Source organism: Carcharhinus amblyrhynchos, chromosome 1, assembly GCF_965287045.1.
Source record: "Carcharhinus amblyrhynchos chromosome 1, sCarAmb.v2.hapA, whole genome shotgun sequence".
In the NCBI taxonomy this organism is placed as follows: Eukaryota; Metazoa; Chordata; class Chondrichthyes; order Carcharhiniformes; family Carcharhinidae; genus Carcharhinus; species Carcharhinus amblyrhynchos.
Genome location: NC_137324.1, coordinates 81,098,528 through 81,121,095, shown reverse-complemented (window position 1 = coordinate 81,121,095; position 22,568 = coordinate 81,098,528). Strand labels below are relative to the sequence as shown.

General features: G+C 41.7%; 1 protein-coding gene across 12 annotated transcripts in view; it reads right to left on the bottom strand.

The window, feature by feature from the left end:
- fryl (furry homolog, like) overlaps positions 1-22,568 on the bottom strand; it is a 474,495-nt gene that overhangs the window by 134,624 nt on the left and 317,303 nt on the right. For all 12 annotated transcript variants that reach the window (XR_013886541.1, XM_080187850.1, XM_080187842.1 and 9 more), the window contains 5 exons: positions 15,764-15,863; positions 12,164-12,332; positions 6,026-6,285; positions 4,328-4,468; positions 2,053-2,221 (listed from right to left, as the gene is read on the bottom strand). Coding sequence is in view for 11 of the 12 variants with exons in the window: in XM_080187850.1 (XP_080043976.1) it covers positions 2,053-2,221; positions 4,328-4,468; positions 6,026-6,285; positions 12,164-12,332; positions 15,764-15,863 (839 nt within the window). In the remaining variant the exon portion in view is untranslated. The remainder of the gene's footprint in view (positions 1-2,052; positions 2,222-4,327; positions 4,469-6,025; positions 6,286-12,163; positions 12,333-15,763; positions 15,864-22,568) is intronic.

The window sequence follows — 22,568 nt, the reverse complement described above, 5'->3', positions numbered from 1 at the left end:
AGTAGGTATGAGTTTATAGGGAATCAGAATTCGATGGTCAGTTTTACTTCGTTTTGAAGAATCGATTTGAAATGGAGCTATTATTACCTCTTGGGAGAACTTGAGGTGATCATCTTTCTCTTTGCTTCTCCCCCCACCAAGTCAGTTCTTCATGCAAGGGCCTCACTTAATACCAGAGCTATTTAAAAAATAATAAAATCCTTGCACGATTGAATGCAGCATATCCAGAGCTTGCTTCTTGGCGGATCTCCATAACCCCATACATTTACCCTAGCTCGTCCCCCTGACACTAAGGGGCAATTTAGCACAGCTAATCCATCTAACCTGCACACCTTTGGACTGTGGGAGGAAACGGAAGAAACCATCTAGTTGAGCATTAACGTCAAAGGAGAATCATCCAATTTAGTTGCTTACAGCTACTAGCTATCAGTATTTGTCACCCTTCCTTTTAATGAATCAACAGTCTGCTGTGGTATAGGAGTTATCAAATTCAGAAAAACCCTTGAGTTTTGGGTACACCAATTCGGTTAATCATAAAAGAAGTTGTCAAGGTTTTACAGTAAAATCTAAATTAAGGACATCAGCCAAGAAGCAAGCTCTGGATATGCTGCATTCAATCGTGCAAGGATTTTATTATTTTTTAAATAGCTCTGGTATTAAGTGAGGCCCTTGCATGAAGAACCGACTTGGTGGGGGGAGAAGCAAAGAGGAAGATGATCACCTCAAGTTCTCCCAAGAGGTAATAATAGCTCCATTTCAAATCGATTCTACAAAACGAAGTAAAACTGACCATCGAATTCTGATTCCCTATAAACTCATACCTACTACATCAAGTGGATGAAAACCGTTCAAAGATCTCACTCAAACCTCGAATGCTGATTGGTGTGTAACTGCATGCTGTGGTAAGTACACTGCATGCTGTGTGCAAGTACACATTTCCCTGATTATAGTGTTTCTTAAATCAACTGTTTGCAAATGAAATGTCATTTACTGCAAGGGGAATGGAATATAAAAGTAAGAATGCTTTGTTGTAGAGGGTATTTGTGGAATACTGTGCACAGTTCTGGACAGGCTGGGCCTATATCCTTGGGAGATTAGCAGAATGAGAGGTGATCTTATTTAAATACAAGATCCTGAGGGAACCTGACAGGCTGGATGCTGACAGGATGTTTCGCTTTTTGGGAAAGACTAGAACTAGGGGACAAAGTTTAAAAATAAGGAGTCATCGATATAACAACGGTGAGGAAAGATTTGTTCTCTCAGGGAGTTAATGGTCTTTGAAAATCTCATTCCCAGAGAATGGTGGAGGCAGGGTCATTGAATATTTTTAAGGTAGCGGGAGTTAGATTATTGATAAACAAGGGAGTGTAAACGTATCAAGAGTAGGTGGAAATGTGGTGTTGATGCCACGATCAGGATCTTATTTAATGGTGGAGCAGACTGGAAGGGACTGAGTGGCCTATTCCTGATCTTAATTTTGTGTGTTCATATTACAATTCTAGATGCATTCTTTACTATTGGCTGTAGAAAAGACCAGAGCTAGTGACTTGCTACATTACAGGCCATGACTTGACCAGTACTTTTAAACTGTCCTGCTAATCAAACTGAATCTCTGACCACAACTATTTTAAATAAAAGTTTTGAACTCCAAAATTTATTCTAAAATTAACAGAGCCCATTCTTCCGAAGAAAAACATCTCTCAGCAAGATTTGAAACAAACTCCCCATTGAAGGGAGTGGGTCAGGAGAAACATTTGATCTTGATTACAAGAAAGCTTGCCAAAGTTTCAGAATGTAGACTCAGTAAATTTTTAAAAACTTTTTTGCCCTTCCTTTGTTTAAATTACAGTATTCATTAATGAGGCGGAGGAAGTGCAAGCGAGCTGAGATAGTATTAAATTTCCTGTCTCCTTAACCTTCCCATAGCTGAACGACAAACTCATAAACAGCTCTGTACAGACAAAACAAAAAGGAAGAATCTCTTCTTCTGTGTGCAAGCGATTAAGTTTTGAGACTTATATGAACTTTAGTACCCAGCTAAATGCAAGTTACCTGAGGCAATGGAGGGGATTTTGTAGCTAGAGGTTATGCGGTAGTAGGGTGGGTTGTCCATGTGAATGACAGCTGAGCTAACTGGATCAGTCAATTGCAGTTCTGCCACCAGCTCCTCCAACAATTGCATCGTTTTATCTCTGCCCAGATACACAACCACTTTTTTGATCTGTGTAGGACAATGACATGAAAATTATTTTTCACATTTTTAAATAAAGTTTTGCCTGTGATGCAGACTCCATAATTCTTCCACCTTCTCAATGAATTAATTTATTGAAGCTAAATTGTTACTTCATTGCAATAACAAATTATTTTGTGCCATTACACAATAAAATTATACTCAATTTAACAATATTACCACAAACATTGTTGGCATACGCAGTAAACTGAACATTAATTCTACTTCAACTTTATGTGTAATTGATCTGATATGCTATTAGTATTTTAGGACAACTTAGTTTTTCGCTTCTTGTAAAGTTATCATCAAGTAAATTGGGCAGGGCATGCTACAGTGCACATGGCCTAGTATTGTAGCAATGGTGCAGCATTGTTGCTACCATTGCAGGCAGAGACTGTTCAATAAAATGGAAGAAATATGTATTCCTAAGCAAAGGTTAATACAGTTTTAACAGGCCAGTGAGCGATGCTATCCAGCATTGCTATGCTCTGCCATTGTTAATACAAAGCTTTCAATTTAGCAGGAAGAAAATTAAGGTAGCAAGAGAGAAAAAAAATAAAAACTTAAAAAGGGAATTAAGCAACAAAAAGAAAAAGCAAAGATTACTACAAAATGGAAACAAAACTGGGTGACTGTCCACCTGTTTGGCAAATTCAATAAAATTGATTGAATGTATTAAGTTTGTGGGGTAGTGTTGCTGCTGGTTACGTACTTCCAGTTGCTATTTTTTAAAAATAACATTCATAAGAACATAAGAAATAGGAGCAGGAGTAGGCCATCTAGCCCTTCGAGCCTGCCCCGCCATTCAATAAGATCATGGCTGATCTGTTGTGGCTCATTTCCACATTCCCTGGGTTCTTCTCCCTCAGCTGTCACTGCATGTTGTTTCTCAGCATGTAATCTCTAGTACAAGTCTGGAGTTTTCTGATAAAGGTTTATAATTATGTCCATCAATCAAATCTTTCTGTTCTATCACTGCTGACATTTTTGTCATTTCATCTCATGTCTGATTACAAGAAATGGCCATTCTTAATTATGCTTGGTGAAATCCAATCTGTGAAGCAAAACTGAAATGTGAGGATAATGCAGCACCAAGTATGGTTGCATTGTGGGGTCCCAAAGAAACAGTCTAGAGCACCACCACCACAAAATAAAATGGCTGCAGGACATCCCAAAGCATTCTGCAGCCAATACAGTATGTTTAAGTATAATCAGTGCTGTAATATGGAGAATGCAGTAGACAATGTGCACACAGGTTCCCGACAACAGCAATGATATAATGACCAGGTAATCTGCCTAGGAATATTGAATGATGTGTAATTATTGACCAGAACACCAAGGGAGGTTTTCAGTTTTACATCCAACCCAAAACAGTACATCTCCAACAACAATGCACTGCCTCAGTATGGCACTGAGGTGTTAGTTAGATTATGTGACCATGTCTCTGAAGTAGTGAGAAAATCATATTGCAAAATAGCCCAGCTGCTCTCAGATACTGTCATAAAATGATTTTGGAGCATCACTGACAAAGATCTGGGATCATATCAGCCTTCGGAGGTGAGATGAAATAATCTAAATGAGCAAATGGATGAGAAGCATAATATAACTCAAAGACACAAAAGGAAAGTGGGGAAAATACTGTTCCTTCAGGATAGTCATTATCTTAGTGCGATATTGAAATTCACAAAGACAACATGACAAGATGGCTGAAGGAGGTGTATCTTCTAAGAAGGGATGATGTGTTGGCCTAAAGTGCTTCTACTGTGACAAAAACTAATATTCTTTTATGAAGTGGACAAGCAAATATCATGTTAGCAGTATTGAAAACAACAGCCTGAGCTAAAAAATGCACAAGGAGAATTTATTTCCTTAAATACTAACAAGGATGCACATTCCTTACTAATATTTCTATATTACTGTTCCTTACACTTTTAAGGAGAAAAGGATACAAAGTGAATATGTATTATAAAACTAAACATAAAGCAGTATTTACTGATAGTACAATTGATAGTAACAGGAATTAACCAGCTATTTTGAAAACAATAAACAAATATTATTCCCTATTTCTACCCTCAAGACTATGTGGTATTTACTTACATATGGTAGGAGACTGGGTTCACTTGTCACACCACACATACTGATAAGGAAGTGCAGAATTATTTTTAGGTTTTTGGGCCAGCTGTCTGCTAGCGTTGTCCATACATTTTCTATCTCTGACCATGCTAACTCATCACCATACTGCACAGAAAAGAAAAAGTTCAAATTATAATTAACAATGATACACAACTTTTGACACCACATTATAACTCTTTTCACACTGAGAATAAAGTGCATTTCCTATATTTTATGGTCATAGAGTCATAGAGGTTTACAGCATGCAAACAGGCCCTTCGGCCCAACTTGTCCATGCCCCCTTTTTTTGTATAACCCCTAAGCTAATTCCAATTGCCTACATTTGGCCCATATCTCTCTATACCCATCGTAGCCATGTAACTATCTAAATGCTTTATAGACTCATAGAGGTTTACAGCATGGTCAAAACTGACACACATTAAAAACAATGTTAGCATCATTGTGTTAGCATTTTCTTAACCCCAAGGAAATTACATCAATAGCTTGGCAAGTCATAAACTTTCACTATTAAATTTAGTGGAAGAATTTTATTTTTATAATATGCCTTTTCAGTTTCAGATAATATTATGTATCTGTGAAAACATATTTCCTGCAAATAATCCTTCTGAGATTATTAGTATATTTTATACTTAGTTTAAATTTCAGAATTCAGCCAGACCTATCCCCCAATTCCCAGTCTGCAGATTTGATTTAACAATTGATGGGACTGCGAGCCTTTTAGATCTAACACTGTACCTCATGCTGTCTTGGAAAGGTGCATTGCTCAGTCTGTCAGCATAGTTCTATTATCAATGCCAATAAGAAATCCAGCTGGCAAAAGCTAGTACTGAGGAATTTTCCCGGCTTTTCTTCTTCTATTGTATGATATTGTGCAGTTTTATGAGTTAAAGTCCAAGTCACAGCACTGTGTTATTACCTGGATTGTCCTAAATGCTGTGGAAAGTTTTTGTAAACCACGTTAAGTCATAATTTGGTGAACAGACTGATCTGGATGGCCATAGTCATGTGCTAGGCTACCCTTGAAATTCCATTTGTGGAGGAAGTGTGATGTCCTTGCAAGGAGGTGCAACCCCTGTATGGAGGAGGTCAAACCCTGAAAGCTGATCTCTCACCAGATTTTTGTTAACACTATTGGTATCAACCCAGTGGTTGCACCACTTGCCCTTCATGTCAAAGCCTGCAATACTCCAAGCATTCAGAGCATCAGAAAGGTCTGCATGATTTAAGTTGCATATGCAGTAAATTCCAAAGGTCTTCATGAATTGCCAGATCTGAATAGGCTTCAATGCAGCCAAACCCTTGTGTGTTTTAGCATTCCTGAGCATGTGAGGTGGGATGTTAGACAGAACTGGGAACCATTATACAGACGCTGACTTTAATGTAGCATTGATCACTCGCATTAATGTGTTGAGGAGAGTGTCCCAACTCCAATGAAAGGACGTTGACCTGAAATGTTAATTATTTCACTCTCTACAGAGTACTGTCTGACGTGAGTACTTCCAGCATTTTCTGTTTTTATTTTAAATTTCCATAATACAAAGTAGTTTGCTTCTGTAAGAAGCAGAACTCCCTGAAGAAAGTTCAAAAATCAGTTTGCACTTTTTTAATGCGACAAGTTTCAGGATGCATTTTTTATGATATTGTAGATGAGAACCCACTTACTTTTGCTGTCATATACATCAGGTTATTTAGCACCATGATGGTGGCCTGCGGAGATCCCCAACCTTCCCCCTTTAACCAGCGTCTGCTGTTCGTCATTATCTCCCTGTCCTTCATATATACTTCATCAGATTCATCCATAGTTTTCGTTGATGGCAAAGGTTTGAAATCGACCAATTCAATGTTATTCATCCAGGGAAGGAGGTAGTGCAGCATCACTTGTCGACCAGCAGGGTGCGCTGTTTGGATTCTATGACTTACTTCTGTAAAGGTTAAAATGCAATATCATAAAATCCAACCTACAGCTTGTAATATTTTCTGTTTGGTTCAAAATCATCAACCATTTTAGGAACAAGTCTAACATCAAAATAACAAGAAATTCAGCAAAAATAAAATCACATCAGGAAGAAATTTGTCAAATTGCATTTGTCAAAGCTCGGAGATTGGGAACATAGAACATAGAACACTACAGCACAAACAGGCCCTTCGGCCCACTAGTTGCACCAATCACTTCTATACCTACTAAGCCATAGACCTATCTATAACCCCCAATCCCATTAGATCCCATACACTCATCCAGGAGTCTTTTAAAAGACCCCAGCGAGTTCGCCTCCACCACCACCGACGGCAGCCGATTCCATTCACTCACCACCCTCTGAGTGAAAAACTTACCCCTAACGTCTCCTCTGTACTTGCTTCCCTGCACCTTAAATCTGTGTCCTCTCGTAGCGACCATTTCAGCCCTGGGAAATAGCCTCTGAGAATCCACCCTATCTATTCCTCTCAACGTCTTATAAACCTCTATCAGGTTGCCTCTCAACCTTCGTCTCTCCAGGGAGAAGAGTCCCAGCTCCCTCAACCTATCTTCATAAGGCATGCCTCCCAATCCAGGCAACATCCTTGTAAATCTCCTCTGCACCCTTTCAATAGCTTCCACACGAAGCAAGTGTGGAATACCAAGAAAATAGAAAGAAACTTAAACATGGAATAAGAGGGGCTAAAAGGGGTCATGAAAAAGCATTGGCCAGCAGGATTAAGGAAAATCCCAAGGCTTTTTTATACATAAATAAAGAGCAAGAGGGTAGCCAGGGAGAGGGTTGGCCCACTCAAGGACAAGGGAGAGAATCTATGCGTGGAGGCAGAGGAAATGGGCAAGGTATTGAATGAGTACTTTGTGTCAGTAATCACCAAAGAGAAGGACTTGGTGGAAGATGAGTCTGGGAAAGGATGTGTAGATAGTTTGAGTCATGTCGAGATCAAAAAGGAGGTGGTATTGGGGTTCTTGAGAATCATTCAGGTAGACAAGTCCCCAGGGCTTGATGGGATACACTGCAGAATACTCAGAAAGGCAAGGAAGGAAATTGCTGGGGCTTTGAGAGAAATCTTTGTATCCTCACTGGCTACAGGGGAGGTCCCAGAGGATTGAAGAATAGCCAATGTTGTTGGCTATAAAGCAAGGAGAGTAGCAAGAATAATCTGGTGAGACTTGCATCAGTGGTAGGGAAATTATTGGAGAGGATTCTTCGAGACAGGATTTATTCTCACTTGGAAGTAAGTGGACATATTAATGAAAGGCAACATGGTTTTGTGACGAAGAGGTCGTATCTCATGAGCTTGATCAAGTTCTTCGAGGAAGTAACAAAGATGATTGATGAGGATAGGGCAGTGGATGTTGTCTACATGGACTTCAGTTCCTCATGGCATACTGGTGCAGAAGGTGAAGTCGTATGGGATCAGAGGTGACCTGGCAAGCTGGATACACGGAGGGTAAAAAGTCTGACAACACCAGGTTTTAGTCCAACCGATTTATTTGATAATATACTCGAAAGCTTGCGAGTATATTATCAAATAAATAGGTTGGACTAAAACCTGGTGTTGTCAGACTTTTTACTGTGTTTATGCCAGTCCAACGCCGGCATACCCACATCATGACTACACGGAGGGTAGCAGTGGAAGGGTGTGTTTCTGAATGGAGGGCTGTGACAGGTGGTGCTCCTCAGGTATCAGTGCTAGGACCTTTGCTGTTTGTAACAGATATAAATGATTTGGAGGAAAATGTAACTGGATTGATTAATAAGTTTGCGGATGACACAGAGGTTGGTGGATTTGCGGATAGTGATGAGGACCTTTAGAAGATACAGTTGGATATAGATTGAACATAAGAACATAAGAAATAGGAGCAGGAGTAGGCCATCTAGCCCTTCGAGCCTGCCCCGCCATTCAATAAGATCATGGCTGATCTGTCGTGGCTCAGTTCCACATTCCCGCCCTCTCCCCATAACCCTTAATCCCCTCTCTTATCAAAAACCCATCAACCTGCGTCTTAAAAATATTTAGCGAGGTAGCCTCCACCACTTCAACGGGCAGAGAATTCCAGAGATTCACCACCCTTTGAGTGAAGAAGTTTCTCCTCAACTCTGTTCTAAACCGCACCCCCTTTATCTTGAGGCTGTGTCCCCTAGGCCTATTATCCTTTCTGAGTGGGAAGAGTCTCTCCACCTCTATCCTATCCATCCCATTCATCATCTTATACGTCTCAATGAGATCTCCCCTCATTCTTCTAAACTCTAACGAGTACAAGCCTAGTTTATTCAGCCTCTCCTCATAGCTCAACCCCCTCAACTCCGGCATCAGCCTAGTAAACCTCCTCTGCACTCCCTCCAAGGCCAAAACATCCTTGCGTAAGTACGGCACCCAAAACTGCACACAGTACTCCAGCTGTGGCCTCACCAATGCCTCATACAGCCGCAGCAAGACCTCCGTACTTTTATATTCAATCCCCCTCGCTATGAAGGCCAGCATCCCATTCGCCTTCCTGATCACCTGCTGCACCTGCAGGCTGGGTTTTTGCAACTCATGCACAAGGACCCCAAGGTCCCTCTGCACCGTCGCCTGCTGCAGTTTTTCGCCACGTAAGTGATAATCCTTCCTACCATTATTCCTACCAAAGTGGACCACCTCGCACTTGCCAACATTAAATTCCATTTGCCATTTCCTGGCCCATTCGCCCAGCCTATCTAGATCCTTCTGTAGACTCTCCACACCCTCCACACAATTTGCCTTTCCTCCAATCTTGGTGTTATCAGCAAATTTCGACACCCTACACTCGGTTCCCTCCTCCAGATCATCTATATAAATGGTAAATAGCTGAGGCCCCAGCACCGACCCCTGAGGCACTCCACTAGTCACCATCCGCCAATCCGAATAGCACCCATTGACCCCCACTCTCTGCCTCCTATTTGACAACCAATCCTCTATCCACGCTAACACCCTACCCCAAACTCCCTGTCCCCTGACCTTCTGCAATAACCTCCTGTGAGGTACCTTGTCAAACGCCTTCTGAAAATCCAGAAAGACCACATCCACCGGCTCTCCTCTATCCACTGCCCTAGACACATCCTCATAGAACTCCAGTAAATTTGTCAGACACGACTTGGTTGGAGAGTTGGGCATAGAAATGGCAGATGGAGTTTAATCCAGACAAATGTGAGGTAATGCATTTTGGAAGGTCTAATACAGATAGGAAATATACAGTAAATGGCAGAACCCGTAAGAGTATTGATAGGCAAAGGGATCTGGGCATACAAGTACACAGGTCACTGAAAGCGGCAATGCAGATGGGGAAGGTAGTCAAAAAGGCATACGGCGTATGCTTGCCTTCATCAGCCGGGGTATTGAGTTTAACAGGTCATGTTGCAGCTTTATAGAACCTTAGTTAGGCCATACTTGGAATATAGTGTTCAATTCTGGTTGCCACACCACCAGAAGGATGTCGAGGTTCTGGAGAGGGTACAGAAAAGATTTACCAGGATGTGGCCTGGTATGGAGGGCACTCGCTATGAGGAGAGGTTGGAGAAACTTGGTTTGTTCTCATTGGAGCAACGGAGGTTGAAGGGAGACCTGATAGAAGTCTACAAGATTATGAGAGGCATGGACAGAGAGTATAGTCAGAAGCTTTTTCCCAGGTGGAAGAGTGTATTACTAGGGAGCATAGGTTTATGGTGCGAGGGGCAAGGATTGAAGGAAATGGACAAAGCAAATTTTTTTTACACAGAGCGTAGTGGGTGCCTAGAACTCGTTGCTGGGGGAGGTAGTGGAAGCAGATACGATAGTGACTTTTAAGGGGCATCTTGACAAAAACATGAATAGGATGGGAATAGAGGGATGTGGTCCCGGAAGTGTAGGGGATTTTAGTTAAGTTGGGCAGCATGGTTGGTGCAGGCTTGGAGGGCCAAAGGGCCTGTTCCTGTGACGTAATTTTCTTTGTTCTTTACAAATAGCAGGTATGATTAGAAACAAATTAAATTACATGTTTTTGGACAATAGACACAATAGGTTACAACTTCGAAAACCAATCATGTTGAATTGGTGACCCAATAATGGCAAAGCGAGTATTTTATTAAATCTATCGCAAGTGCTGTTAAAGCTCAATACAACTACAATACGTAGAAGATGGTACTTAAAAGGAAAGGAAACTGTTGTGTATCATTTACTTCTGCACATCCATGAGGTAGCAGGCTCCCCAAGGTCACAAAAGTCCAAGGGACAGACTGCAGTCTGAAGCCATCCAAGACCCCAGTCAGCAACATTACAGAACAGACCCTAATGAGAAGGATGTTTGGCTTTGTAGGCCACCATGAGAGAATAGAATCACAGAACTGTTGCAATGCAGAAGGAGGCCATCCAGACTATTGTATCTGCACTGGCTCTCCAGTGAATAACTCACTTAGTGCCATTCTCCTGCCTTCTCCCCTTAACTTTGCACAGTCTTCCTTTTCAGTTTACAATCCAATTTCCTCCTGACTGCTTCAATCGAATTTGCCTCCATCATGCTCTGAGCCAATGCATTCCACACCTTAACAACTTGCTGAGTCAATTTTTTTTCTCATATTGCTTTTGCTTCTTTTTCTAAATATTTCATTTCTCTTCCTACTCGTTCACAATAGTTTCATGAGAGGGAACAGCATCTACTTATCTACTCTGTCCAAACCCCTCATGATTTTGAGCACCTCATATGAAATCTCCTTTCATCCTTTTTCCAAGGAAAAGAATCCTAATTCCTCCACTGTCTTTGTAAGTTAAGTGCCTTACCCGTGGAACCATTCTTGTGAATTTTTCTACACTCTCTTTAATACCTTCATATCCTTCCTAAGGTACAGCACCTAGAACTGGACACAACATTTCAGCTGAGGCTGAACTAGTGGGTAATAGAAAGTTCAACATAACGTCCTTGCTCTTGTTCTCAATGCCCCTCGTAATAAAGCTAGGATACTGCATGCATTATTAACCGCTCTTTCAAAAACCAAAAGAGAAAATGCTGGAAAATCTCAGCAGGTCTGGCAGCATTCATTTTAGTTTTGACAAAGGGTCATCTGGACTCGAAATGTCAGCTCTTTTCTCTCCTTACAGATGCTGCCAAACTTGCAGAGATTTTCTAGCATATTCTCTTCTGGTTTCAGATTCCAGCATCCACAGTAATTTGCTTTTAACCACTCTTTCAACCTGTCCTGCCACATTCAGTGACTTATGCACATCTACAATCAAGGTCCCTTTGTTCCTGTACCTTCTTGTACCATTTATTTTATATTTTTTCTCCATTTTCTTACTTCTAAAACGAATCATTTCACATTTCTTGACACTGAACTTCATCTGTTCCCTCATTCCCACCAACATATCCATGTCATTTTGAAATTCTGCACTGTCCTCCTCGGTTCAGGATACTTCCAAGTTTTGTATCATCGCCAAATTTTGAAATAAGGTCTAGTTCATTTGACATTTATATTTTGGACTCTCTTTTATGATTGGCCTCTTTTACATTATTTATGGGTATTTTAAGATCCAGTTTTTGTCACATAATTGGCAACAACAAAACATGGAAAACAACACACAACCTAGTGAACTCAAACCTATCTTTGTTAGCAGCTAAGCAAATTGACAACATTAGGCAGGTATTCAGTTAGAAATGCCTTTGTTTTCAATTATGGTCTAAACAAAAGGAAAAGAAACTAGTGGAATTGTCTTACAAACAGAAAGTAATTTATAAAGGGTTTTGCTAGTCATACATTATTACACAAGTTTGAATGGTCATTTCTACTGAAAATATTGAAAAGACCTACTATCTAAGAAACCAATAAAATGTACCTGAGAAGACTGGGATTGTGAGTTCTGGATAAGTCCTTGCCAATTCCTCTGACAGTTGATAGTAGGAAACAGAATAAAGATGTGGCAGTGGAGAAGGGTGATTTAGTATTCCGTCAATTCGCTGCACTTCCAACTTGTGGGCATAGCGAAATAGCTTGGGCTCCAAAATCTGCAATGAGTAAAAGTAAAACTTAAAGAAAAATCACTAGTCAGGATATCTAAACATTAATTTTATATAATGGTGATTTTTAAAGGCAGGGAGAAAATCAGTAACTCAGACATTTAGGCAGTGATTTCAAAAGAGTAGGGAGCCATTGTATACCTTATTGTAACTCAAGGTTTGTGAAACAAGAATTATTTTATAATTTTTCATAAATAACATTATTTAGAAATATTATCAAAGCACTTTCTTAAAGGACCATAAAATGGCAATGCAACTCTTCAACATGATTCTAATGAATACAAGTTCAAAATTTACTTAAATTACCTAGCGCATTCAAAAAAGATTTGGTCAATATCATCATGTACTTTCGTATCAACATCAACAGATACACTTAGAGGAATTCATAATTATCCTCTCATCGTCCAAGCCTCCACAAATATTGTCATGTTTTCTCAAAAAATCTATAGACAACATCCATTACATTTCTTTTGCTAATCTTCCCTGTTACGTTATCAAGAAATTCATTAAATTAGCCAAGCACGATTATCTTTTACAAATCTGGCTGGCTTTCCTTAATTAAGTCAAATCTCTTCAAGTACCTGTTAACATTTTCCTCCTTTCCTTTTACTCTAACATTATTCTAAACAATATTTAGATCATTTAAGTTTTTCCACATCTCTCAGGTTTCCCTGCAGATTTGCACATCTATCTCTCACTATTTGGGGGCTGACATTGTGATTATACCTTTCTTGTTTCTCACCTCTAGCCAAATGTATTCTGTCCTTACCCCCCCACCTTCTATTTCCATCACTAGAATACTTTCCCTGATGGGTGCTGCCACCCAACCTCACTTTTTCTTTTCCTATCTTTTCTGAACACTTTGTATTCTTGAATAGTCAGCACCTAGTCCTCACCATTTTTAAGCCACATTTCCATTATTGCTGCTACTTCATAAACTGACATGGCAATTTGAACATCAGCCTTATTTACCACAGTTCATATCTTTACATACATGCATTCTAAACCTGTGTCACTCTCATATCCTTCTTAGTCTGTTCCTATTTCACATGGTGCTAGTGTATTTTACTTTCTAGTACTATCCAGGATTGTCTTCTACTTCTATGTTTTAGTGTCCTCCGTTTTGCCAATTTAGTTTGTCAAAGTGATCCATTTTGTAGGAAACACAAAGAAAGGCAGTATAAGATTGCAGATGAATCCTAAAGAGGATGCATGAGCAATGGGATCTTGAGGAAATATGCGTATAAATTGTTGAAGGTGGCTGAGTGAGTTAATAAGGGATGCTGGACTTTAAAGATGAGGATATGGAGCACCAAAAGCAAGAAAGCCATGGTGAACTTTTATAAAACACTGGGGTGACTTCCACTTGAGTGCAGTGTCCAATTCTATTTTTGGAACCATGCGGGAGTGAAGTAAAGATTTACAAAACTGGTTCCAGGGATGAATGATTGCAGTTATATAGATAGATTGATAAAGTTAGGGCTGTTCTCCTTGAAAAGATTGTCAAGAGGAAGTGTTACAGAGGCATTCAAAACCACCAGGGATCCGGGCAGAGCAGAAAGGGAGAAACTGCTCCCACTGACAGAAGGCTCAAAATCCTTAAGAAGGCTCAAAAGGCTTAAAATGACTGGCAAAAGAATATGAGGAAATACTTTTTTTATGCAGGAAGTGATTAGGATCTGGAATGCTTTGGCTGTAAGTGTAGTGGAAGCAGATTCAATTATTGCTTTCATAAGTTAATTCAATTATGATCTGAAGAGGTTAGATTTTCAGGGCAAGGCCGAGTTGATTTCACAAAAGAAGGCCATTCAGCTTCTGTCATGTCCGTTTTTTGTGCTGTAATATTTCTATGATTCTATGAATAGTTTTGATAGATTAAACAAAAAGGAACTGCATCCAGTGGTGGAAAGTTAGTAACCAGAAGATTCAGAATTAAGGTGATTGGCAAAAGAACCAGAGATTGTAAAAGAATACTTTTTATTTTGCACAGTGAATTCAATAGTAACATTTAAAAAATGGATAAATACTTGAAGGGGAAAACATTACAGACATTTTGGGACAAAGAGCAAAGAGTAGGAGTAATTAAGATAACTCTACCAAACAGCCTGAATAGTTATGATGGACTGAATTACTTTCTCTAGTGCTGCATTAATCTTTCATTCTTTGATAGGACTGATATGGCCACCTTTAAGCTTGAGAAATAGTCTTCACATCCAATAAAGACACAGGAAAACTAACTTCCTAGAGATAGGGATATTTATTTCCATGTGCCCAAAGGGACAAAAATTAAATTCATATGTGTATTATCGCACATGGTTTCAATCTGTAATTTTCTAAAAGAGAAAATAAACAACTGAAATAAAAAAGCAAAAACCCTTGCTTGACTGCACAGTGAAATCCTGAACTTGTGGCAGACTGCTGGAGACCCAGTGTTTGGGAGGGCACAATGATTCATGTTCTTAAATGCCACCCAAAGATCGGTCTTATGGAAAAAGGTGCTACTAAAACCCCAAAGATACTCAAACAGGCAAAGATCGGTGGCATGGTGGCACAGTGGTTAGTCCTGCTGCCTCACAATGCCAGAAATCCGGGTTCGATTCCTGGCTTGGGTCACTGTCTGTGTGGAGTTTGCACTTTCTCCCTGTGTCTGCATGGATTTTTTCCGGGTGCTCTGGTTAACGCCCACAGGCTGAAAGATGTACTGGTTAGGTGCATTGACCCAAACAGGTACCAGAGTGTGGCGAATAGGGGAATTTCACAGTAACTTCATTGCAATGTTAATGTAAGCCTTACTTGTGACTAATAAATAAACTTTAAACCTTTTCCATATCCAGCGCTCTGCCTCCTATAGGCCTCAATTTTAGCAATATTTCAGATAGTCAGTTCTTTGAAAAGTATCATAGTTCCTTTATCCCTCCCAAATACATTAAATCCCAAAACTTTAATGGCACCACTACAAATGTTGCCAGTAGTACAGTGTTAGTCCTCTTGTTATTGAATCAGAAGGTTGTGAATTTAAGAACTCAAACACATAGGCCTGGATTCAAAAATGGTAGCTTAAAATATTAAACCTGATATTGCTCCCAAGAAATTGAGGCAAATGACTGTCAGGTTACAAATAGTAATAAATGGAAATATTCTGTGATTTTCCATACTTACAGATGGGCTAATTTAGATATTTATAAAACTATGATGATTGTCAAAATTAAAACCTTTGAATTAAACCTGAAGCACATTAAAAGGAGGCAACATCTGAACAAAATAATTGCTTATTTCTCATGCTATTTTGTTATTTAGATTTAAATTAAGGGAATATTTTTGATGTATCATAACAGAAATAATTGCATAGTAAGTGTCATGCAACGCATTTATTCATTGCATGAAAACATCACTGCTTTCATTTCAAATCATTCACAAACCTGCAGCAGTTGCATGGCAATTTCATAGATCTCTCTGGATGAATCAGCTGCTTTGAAAAGTATCAGGTTCAGAAGGGTCACAGTGTCAAACTGGTAATCCCTGTGAAGAAGTTCCAAAATTTATTACATTAACAGAGTATATTTTTAGTTATAGTCTTACAATTAGTAAAGCACAGATGAACAAAATCAAATACTAAATCAAACAACATGATCCCAAGATAAATATGTCAGTTTGCTTAAACAAAATACGTACACAATAGTTCATGAACGTTCAACATGAAGAGCTTGTTTTAGCTAGAGGACTAACATCAGAAAGAAACCAGAGATAAATTAAAGTCACACAGGATGTATAATGATAAATCCTCACACAATGTAGGTTCACTAAATTAACCTATTACAGGAAAATAACTTCTGAAGATTCATAATTAAAGAAATGAGCTGGCAGCAAGATTCTTCATAACATTTAATACTTGACTAATGTACCTTTTTAAGATTTCAAATTTTAGAACATAAGAACATAAGAAATAGGAGCAGGAGTAGGCCATCCAGCCCTTCAAGCCTGCCCGGCCATCCAGCCCTTCGAGCCTGCCCCGCCATTCAATAAGATCATGGCTGATCTGTCGCTGCTCAGTTCCACTTTCCCGCCCTCTCCCCATAACCCTTAATCCCCTCTCTTATCAAAAACCCATCAACCCGCGTCTTAAAAATATTTAGCGAGGTAGCCTCCACCACTTCAACGGGCAGAGAATTCCAGAGATTCACCACCCTTTGAGTGAAGAAGTTCCTCCTCAACTCCGTTCTAAACCGCCCCCCTTTTATCTTGAGGCTGTGCTCCCTAGTCCTACTGTCTTTTTGGAGTGGGAAGAGTCTTTCCACCTCTATCCTATCCATCCCATTCATCATCTTATACGTCTCAATGAGATCTCCCCTCATTCTTCTAAACTCTAACGAGTACAAGCCCAGTTTATTCAGCCTCTCCTCATAGCTCAACCCCCTCAACTCCGGTATCAGTCTAGTAAACCTCCTCTGCACTCCCTCCAAGGCCAAAATATCTTTGCGCAGGTGCGGCGCCCAAAACTGCACACAGTACTCCAGCTGCGGCCTCACCAATGCCCTATACAGCTGCAGCAAGACCTCCCTACTTTTATATTCAATCCCCCTCGCTATGAAGGCCAGCATCCCATTCGCCTTCCTGACCACCTGCTGCACCTGCAAGCTGGGTTTTTGTGACTCATGCACAAGGACCCCAAGGTCCCTCTGCACCGTCGCCTGCTGCAGTTTTTCACCCTGTAAGTAATAGTCCTTCCTACCATTCTTCCTACCAAAGTGGACCACCTCACACTTGCCAACATTAAATTCCATTTGCCATTTCCTGGCCCATTCGCCCAGCCTATCTAGATCCTTCTGCAGACTCTCCACACCCTCCGCACAATTTGCCATTCCCCCAATCTTGGTGTCATCAGCAAATTTCGACACTCTACACTCGGTTCCCTCCTCCAGATCATCTATATAAATGGTAAAAAGCTGAGGCCCTAGCACCGACCCCTGGGGCACTCCACTAGTCACCATCCGCCAATCTGAATAGCACCCGTTGACCCCCACTCTCTGCCTCCTATTTGACAACCAATCCTCTATCCACGCTAACACCCTACCCCAACTCCATGTCCCTCGACCTTCTGCAATAACCTCTTGTGAGGCACTTTGTCAAACGCCTTCTGAAAATCTAGAAAGACCACATCCACCGGCTCTCCTCTATCCACCGCCCTAGACACCTCCTCATAGAACTCCAGTAAATTTGTCAGACACGACTTCCCTTTCATGAAACCGTGTTGCGTCTGCTCTATCAAGCAATTCCCTTCAAGATGCCTCGCAATTTCCTCCTTAATAACAGATTCTAACATTTTACCTACCACAGACGTTAAACTAACCGGCCTATAATTCCCCGCCTTTTGCCTGGCACCCTTCTTAAACAACGGCGTAACATTAGCCGTTTTCCAATCATCCAGCACTTCCCCGGAATCCAGCGACGTTTGGAAAATAACCACCAAGGCATCCACTATCACCTCCGCCATTTCTTTCAGAACCCTCGGATGCATTCCATCCGGTCCTGGGGACTTGTCCACAATCAGCCCCTCCAGTCTGTCGAGCACCGCCTCTCTAGTAACAGTAATGTCATTAAGACCCTCCAGTCCTACCACCTTTCCATCGCTAACACCCGGCAAATTATTCACGTCCTCCTCCGTGAAGACAGAAACAAAAAAGTTATTCAATACCTTAGCCATATCCCCATCCCCTACCACTAGGTCCCCTTTCTCATCCTCTAAAGGACTAACATTCACCCTAGCCAGCCTCTTCCTTTTTATATATTTATAAAAACTCTTGCTATCCTTTTTTATATTAAGCGCTAGCCCAGCTTCATAGTTTATCCTACCCTTCTTTATCAACTTCTTTGTCAATCTTTGTTGATATTTAAACCTCTCCCAATCCTCTTCTCGCCCACTACTCTTAGCTACTCTAAATTCCTCTGCTTTTAGTTTAACACTTTCCTTCACCTCCTTCGTTATCCACGGCTTATTACCTCTCCTCCTACTATCCTTTTTGACCATCGGAATAAATTTCCGCTGAGCACCAAGAAAGATCTCCTTAAAGATCCTCCACTGCTCCTCAACAGACCCTCCCTCCAACGCGCTCCCCCAGTCAACATTCGCCAATTCTTCTCTCATCCTACCGTACTCCCCTCTATTCAAACAAAGGACGCGTGTCCGGGAACCCACTTTCTCCTCCTCCATCTGCACCAGAAACTCCACCATACAATGATCACTCTCCCCAAGAGGATCCTTCACCACAAGGTCCCTAATTCTACCTGCCTCATTACATAGCACCAGATCCAAGATAGCTCGCTCCCTCGTCGGCTCTAACACACACTGTTCGAGGAAACTATCCCGGCAGCATTCCAAGAACTCTTCCTCGAGCCCCCCGCGTCCAACATGGGTCGACCAATCAATATGCAGATTGAAATCCCCCATAACTACGGCCGTCCCATTCCTGCACGCCGCACTTATTTGCGCGTTAACAGCCCGCCCCACCTCCAGATCATTATTGGGGGGCCTATAGACGACACCCACCAGCGTCTTCCTCCCTTTGCTGTTCCTAATCTCCACCCACAACGATTCCACCCTCTGCTCCTTGGCTCCAATATCATCCCTTGCTACCACTGTGATGCTATCCTTAATCAGCAGAGCTACGCCCCCCCCCTTTTCCCTCCTGCCTATCCTTCCTAAACACTTGATAGCCCGGTACATTCAGCTCCCAGTCCCTGTCACCCTGCAGCCACGTCTCTGTAATGGCCACCAGATCGTATCCATTTGTGTCGATCTGCGCCACCAGCTCATCCACTTTATTCCGAATGCTTCGTGCATTCAGATAAAGCGCTTTCATCCCAGCCTTCACCTGGACCCTATTTGCCGCAACGCCACCAACTATACTCACGCCCCCTACTCCCTCTATTATTGGGACATCCTCGGCCTCTTCCCTTACCTGTACCCTCTCCTTAACTTTAGACCTCGTAACATCACCTACCCTCGCACCATCCCCCCCCTAATTAGTTTAAAGCCCTGTCTACAGTCCTCTTTACTCGATTCGCCAGCACTCTGGTCCCAGCACGGTTCAGACCAACCCCATCCCGCCCGAACAGGTCCCACCTACCCCAATACTGGTGCCAATGCCCCATAAATTCAAACCCATTCCTCCCACACCAATCCCTGAGCCACCCATTCACTTCCTTAATCCTGTCAACCCTACGCCCGTCTGCACACGGTTCAGGCAGTAGCCCAGAGATAACCACCTTGTCGGTTCTACTTTTTAATTCCATTCCCAGCTTTTCATACTCCCTCCCCAGATCCTCAGTCTGCATTTCGCTTACATCGCCGGCACCCACATGTACCACAACGACCGGATTCTCACCCTCCCACTCCAGGTTCCTCTGCAGCCCAGCTGCGACATCCCGTACCCGAGCACCAGGCAGACAACACACCCTTCTGTGCACTTTGTCATCGTGACAAAGGACAGTGTCAATACCCTTCACCCCACTATCCCCAATCACTACTACGTTCCTTTTCCCCTTCTCTTTGCCTATGTCCTGCTGCAGCACTGTACCATGTGCAGTTTGCTCACCAACCTCACCTGCCTCATTCTCGTCCAGCCTGGAAGCAAGAACCTCAATCCTGTTATGCAGATTAAGAGGCTGAGGCCTCCGCTCCTCACCCCCCTTCCTCCTCCCAGCAGCCCCCTCTTGTCCCTGACCCTTAGAGTTAGCCAGTCTAGAGGGGGTGGATGTCACTTGCACCCCATTGACAATGGCACCCTCTCTCCCCCTGATGAGCCTCAGCGTCTGTAGCTCAGAGGCCAGCTCATTTACCCTGAGCTGGAGCTCCTCCAGCAACCTGCACTTACTGCAGACATGGTCACTGGGATGGACCCTGGGGTCCACCAGTTCCCACATCATACAGAAACCACACATCACATGCCCCTCCATGATTCACTGTAGTAGTTTTGAAAAAAATTTTTTTTTTTTTTCAAACGAACTCACCTAGCCTTTTTTCCTTCAAGCCCTTTTTGATATTAAGCCCTAGTAGCTCACTCTGCTTCCCACTCACTCCGCTGCCAGCTCAGATGCTGCCCGCTGTCTACACCAGGCCTCCTTTTAAACCTGGCGCTGATTTAAAGCTGATGTCCCACAACTGCCTGTTAACCACTCCCTCAGAATTCTTAAAGCAGTAAACACAATAAATAAATGCTTTAAACAGTTCTACGAAGAACAAAGTGCTTTAAACTTATTTTAAACAGGTTTTTAACAGGTAAAATCTTAGCTCTCTCTCTGCTATGTCACCAATTCTGACAGCACAGTGTAAAAAAAAGTTTGACATTAGTTTCCACTGTAAACAGAACAGTGTACATCAAGCAACTTTTCAGTTTGTAACTAGCTTCAATTTGCTCCTTCATCGCCTTCCATGTCCACAATTGCATAGTTGGTCAGGACTCTGTCATTGGTGTGGCAGCTAGGACATTGCATAAATTGGTTCAGCCTCTGATTTTTCCTCATGGGGACTATTTGTTGCATATAGCCTTACAGAATTTGATCTTCAATTTATTGAAACATCACAGATGTGAACTCAATTCAGTACCTCTGCACAACCAAGTGGAATTAAATGAATATTAGGTGTCTAGCAAGAAGCAAAATACTGCGAACGTTAGACATCTGAACTAAAAATAGAAAATATTGGAGAAACTCAACAAGTATGGAAATAACTATACAGAGAAAAACAGAGTTTCAGGTCAATAACTTTTAGAACTGGATAAAGTTACAGATGTAACAAGTGTTAAGCAACATAGAGGCAGGATGAGGGGGAGGGCAGGAAAAGGACAAAAGGTCTAATAGTGTGTGGAAGGCAGGAGGTTTTAAATGGCAGAAGAAATTATGGTGCAAGGCAAAAGGGGATGATAAAGGGACAAGAAAATAAACAAAAGATAAGTCCCAAAGAGGTATAAAGAGAACATCAGTAGGCTGTAAAAGTGCTTAATTGAAACATGAGTTTACACTGAACTCCACCGGAACAGTGTAGGAGGCTTAGCACATAAAGATCAGAATGGGAGTAGGGTGGGGAATTAAAATGACAGACAATTAGAAGCTCAGGACCACAGATGCTCAAAACCACAGATACTTTTAGAGTGGCTAAAAGTAGTGGGCAAGTAGAAGATTGGGAGAGGTTTAAAAATCAACAAAGAATGACTAAGTTGATAAGAAGTTGATAAAGAAAGGAAGGATAGACTATGAAGCTAAACTAGCACTAAATATAAAAAAGGACAGTAAGAGTTTTTACAAATATATAAAGAGGAGGAGGCTGGCTAGAGTGAATGTTGGACCCTTAGAGGATGAGAGGGGGGATTTGGTGGTGGGAGATGAGGTAATGGCTGAGGCCTTAAATAAGCTTTTTGCCTCGGTCTTCACGGAGGAGGAGGCGAATAGTTTGCCAGATATTAAAGATAGAAGGATGGTAGGAGTTGAGGGCCTGAATGCAATTACTGTCACTAGAGAGGTAGTGCTTGATCGACTAGCGGGACTGATAGTGGACAAGTCCCCAGCACTGGATGGAATGCATCCCAGGGTTCTGAAGGAAATGGCAGAGGTGATAGTAGATGCCTTAGTGATTATTTACCAAACTTCGCTGGATTCCGGGGAAGTGCCAGAAGATTGGAAAACAGCTAATGTTACGCCGCTGTTTAAAAAAGGTAGCAGGCAAAAGGCAGGTAATTATAGGCTGGTTAGTTTAACATCTGTTGTTGGAAAAATGCTTGAATCCATCATCAAAGAAGAAATAGCGAGGCACCTAGAGAAGAATTGTTTGATAGAGCAGACGCAGCATGGATTCGTTAAGGGGAAGTCATGTTTGACGAATTTATTGGAATTCTATGAGGATGTGACTAGTGCGGTAGACAGAGGGGAACCGGTGGATGTAGTGTTTCTCGATTTTCAAAAGGCGTTTGATAAGGTGCTGCACAAAAGGTTGCTTCAGAAGGTTCGGGGGCATGGAGTTGGGGTAAGGTGTTAGCGTGGATAGAGGATTGGTTGTCTAATAGGAGGCAGAGAGTTGGTATCGATGGGTGCTATTCTGATTGGCGGTTGGTAACTAGTGGAGTGCCGCAGAGATCGGTGCTGGGGCCTCAGCTATTTACCATTTATATAGAAGATCTGGAGGAGGGGGCTGAGTGTAGGGTGACAAAATTTGCTGATGACACAAAGATAAGT